This window comes from Penaeus chinensis, chromosome 34, assembly GCF_019202785.1.
Source record: "Penaeus chinensis breed Huanghai No. 1 chromosome 34, ASM1920278v2, whole genome shotgun sequence".
In the NCBI taxonomy this organism is placed as follows: domain Eukaryota; kingdom Metazoa; phylum Arthropoda; class Malacostraca; order Decapoda; family Penaeidae; genus Penaeus; species Penaeus chinensis.
Genome location: NC_061852.1, coordinates 14,890,424 through 14,892,923, shown reverse-complemented (window position 1 = coordinate 14,892,923; position 2,500 = coordinate 14,890,424). Strand labels below are relative to the sequence as shown.

Genomic DNA, 2,500 nt, shown 5'->3' with positions numbered 1-2,500 from the left:
TGTGTGTGTGTGTCTGTGTGTGAGTATCTATTTATGTCGAGTAATTTGTCCATATTTAACAAAAATGAAAATATTTTTTGTTCTCCCAGTTTCACAAAACAACCATCATTTTTACTTTCTCCCAAAATTATTCAAAAACACATTACCCCTAGCCATGAAAAATGAACAAATAAATAAATAAACGAATGAACAAACAGCCAGCCACATAAACACATACACAAAAACAACAAATAAACAAACAATCAGACAAGACCAATCCTGAAGTCCCCTCGACGAACAGAACACCAAACCTCACCCATAAGGAAGGTCGAAGCACCAAGCGTATCCAAGTAGAGGAAGAGGAAGCTCTCAATGAAGCCCCAGTTGGTGCCCAGGAGAAGCACCATCAGGAAGTGAACGTTGATTTCCATCCTCGTCACCAGCTTCAGGACATTTTTCAGGATATTCTCTTGGTTTTCCTCGACCTGGAGTTTTTGTATTGGGTGGATGAAACGTGCAGAGGTGTAGCTAGATACGTGTATGTGTGATCATATGTATACACACACGCATGTATAGACGCACAGCTATAGTATTGAATACATAGCCATATCATGAGAGAATGCATGCTATTAAGATAGGCACACGTACACACACACACACACACACACACACACACACACATACACACACACACATACACACAAACACATACACACAAACACACACACACACATATACACACCCGACATAAATGCAAACATGATATATTCCGTACATCATCGAGCATTCTTATGATATATCCCATATTCCTTTTTATAGTATACTTAAAAAAAAATATTCAAGCACATTTTATCCAAATAACTCCATTCTTCACCCGGATAAAAATACAAGCAGAGGCCAAATGTACACCCAAACCACCCATTTTCAAGCTATTTGTGTATCTATTACTAATTTCCACACACCTGGAATTGCAGTCTCAATACGAGCAGCCCGGCCACCAGCGTCAGGGCGGCTCCTAAGTAGAAGGCTGATCCATAATCCGCCAGACCTGCATTAATTACTTGTGATATAAATGGTGAGTCTAGAGTTCTTCTGCGATGTAATTTACGAATATAATGGTCTTCGTTATGATAGTAATTTAGGAAATATGTTATAAGTTAAGTGGGGGAATAGAGCTTGTAGTGGTATTGTTTGTGGTACGATATATTTTTTTTTAAATGTTTTTTTTAGAACAACTTATATATAGTTAACAAATCGGTGCCCAAAATTATACAGCAAACACTTACAAATGACATCTTTAGTGATCAAAATAAAACTAAAATACATAAAATCTGAAAAAAAAAACTTGGCGTGAGATGCTATCAGAAAAAACAAAGCAAAAAATACAAACAAACAAACAATAATCAAAACACCCCAAACACAAACGAAAACAAAAAACAACAAACAAAAAAACTCGAGAAGGCAAAACCTGACCTGTCGCCGCCTTCCTCCAGTCGACGACCGCGCCGGCCAGGAGGGGAATCGTCGCCAAGCCCACGATGAAGAAGAAGCGTTGTTTGCCATAGTCACCGCCGTGCTTCTTCGACACTGCCAGGGTGAGGGCGTCCTGCGCGAGGCCGGGATGTCAGGCGTTGGCAGGAAGTTTAGGGACGTTGGTGTGTGTGTGTGTACGTGTGTGTTTTACGTGTCTAATATCTAGTTATTTGTCTGTCTGTCTAGTAATTTATCTTTCTGTACATCCTACCTACCTATCTATCTGTTTATTTTTTTTATTTATCTTACCGTCAATCTGTCTATCTGCTCCTCTACCTATTTATATATATGCCTATATATACATACATGCATATATATATATATATATATATATATATATATATATATATATATATATATATATATATATATATATATGTATATATGTCTGTGTGTATCTCTCTCTCTCTCTCTCTCTCTCTCTCTCTCTCTCTATATATATATATATATATATATATATATATATATATATATACACACACATATATATATATACATACAAATATATATATATGTATATATACAAATATATAAATGTATATATATATACACACACACCTATCCATCCAGCTATCTATTTCTTAATATGATGTATGTTAATGATATGATGCCATAAATTTCAAGGCATTTTTCCTCATTTTCGACCTACAGTCTCACCCTTCAACAGCAAAACAGATTTCCAACTTGCCAACGCTTACTTACCATCATCGTGAAAAGCGACGCCATGAAAAAAGTGGCGATCATTCGTAGGGCAAAGTATATCCAGAACGTAGCGGACCCGTCGCCCTCACTGTCGTCTGGGCGGTGGCACGCGAAGGACCCCGTCGCTCGGCACTCGACGGGGCACTCGGAGGGACAGACCATTTCTTGGAATACCTCTCCTTCGTGTACTATTTCCGTGTAGCTGCACGTGTCGCCATCTTGGACTAAGGACACACTGCCGTTGATAATAATCTGTGCGAAAAGGATGGTAATGGGGTTAAGAATA

The 2,500-nt window shown here is 38.1% G+C and overlaps 1 protein-coding gene across 1 annotated transcript in view; it reads right to left on the bottom strand.

Moving 5' to 3' along the window:
* LOC125043910 (major facilitator superfamily domain-containing protein 6-like) overlaps window positions 1-2,500 on the bottom strand; it is an 11,118-nt gene that overhangs the window by 3,796 nt on the left and 4,822 nt on the right. The window contains exons 6-9 of the mRNA XM_047640288.1: window positions 2,215-2,466; window positions 1,453-1,585; window positions 942-1,027; window positions 296-464 (exon numbers count right to left, since the gene is read on the bottom strand). Of these exons, the coding sequence (XP_047496244.1) occupies window positions 296-464; window positions 942-1,027; window positions 1,453-1,585; window positions 2,215-2,466 (640 nt within the window). The remainder of the gene's footprint in view (window positions 1-295; window positions 465-941; window positions 1,028-1,452; window positions 1,586-2,214; window positions 2,467-2,500) is intronic.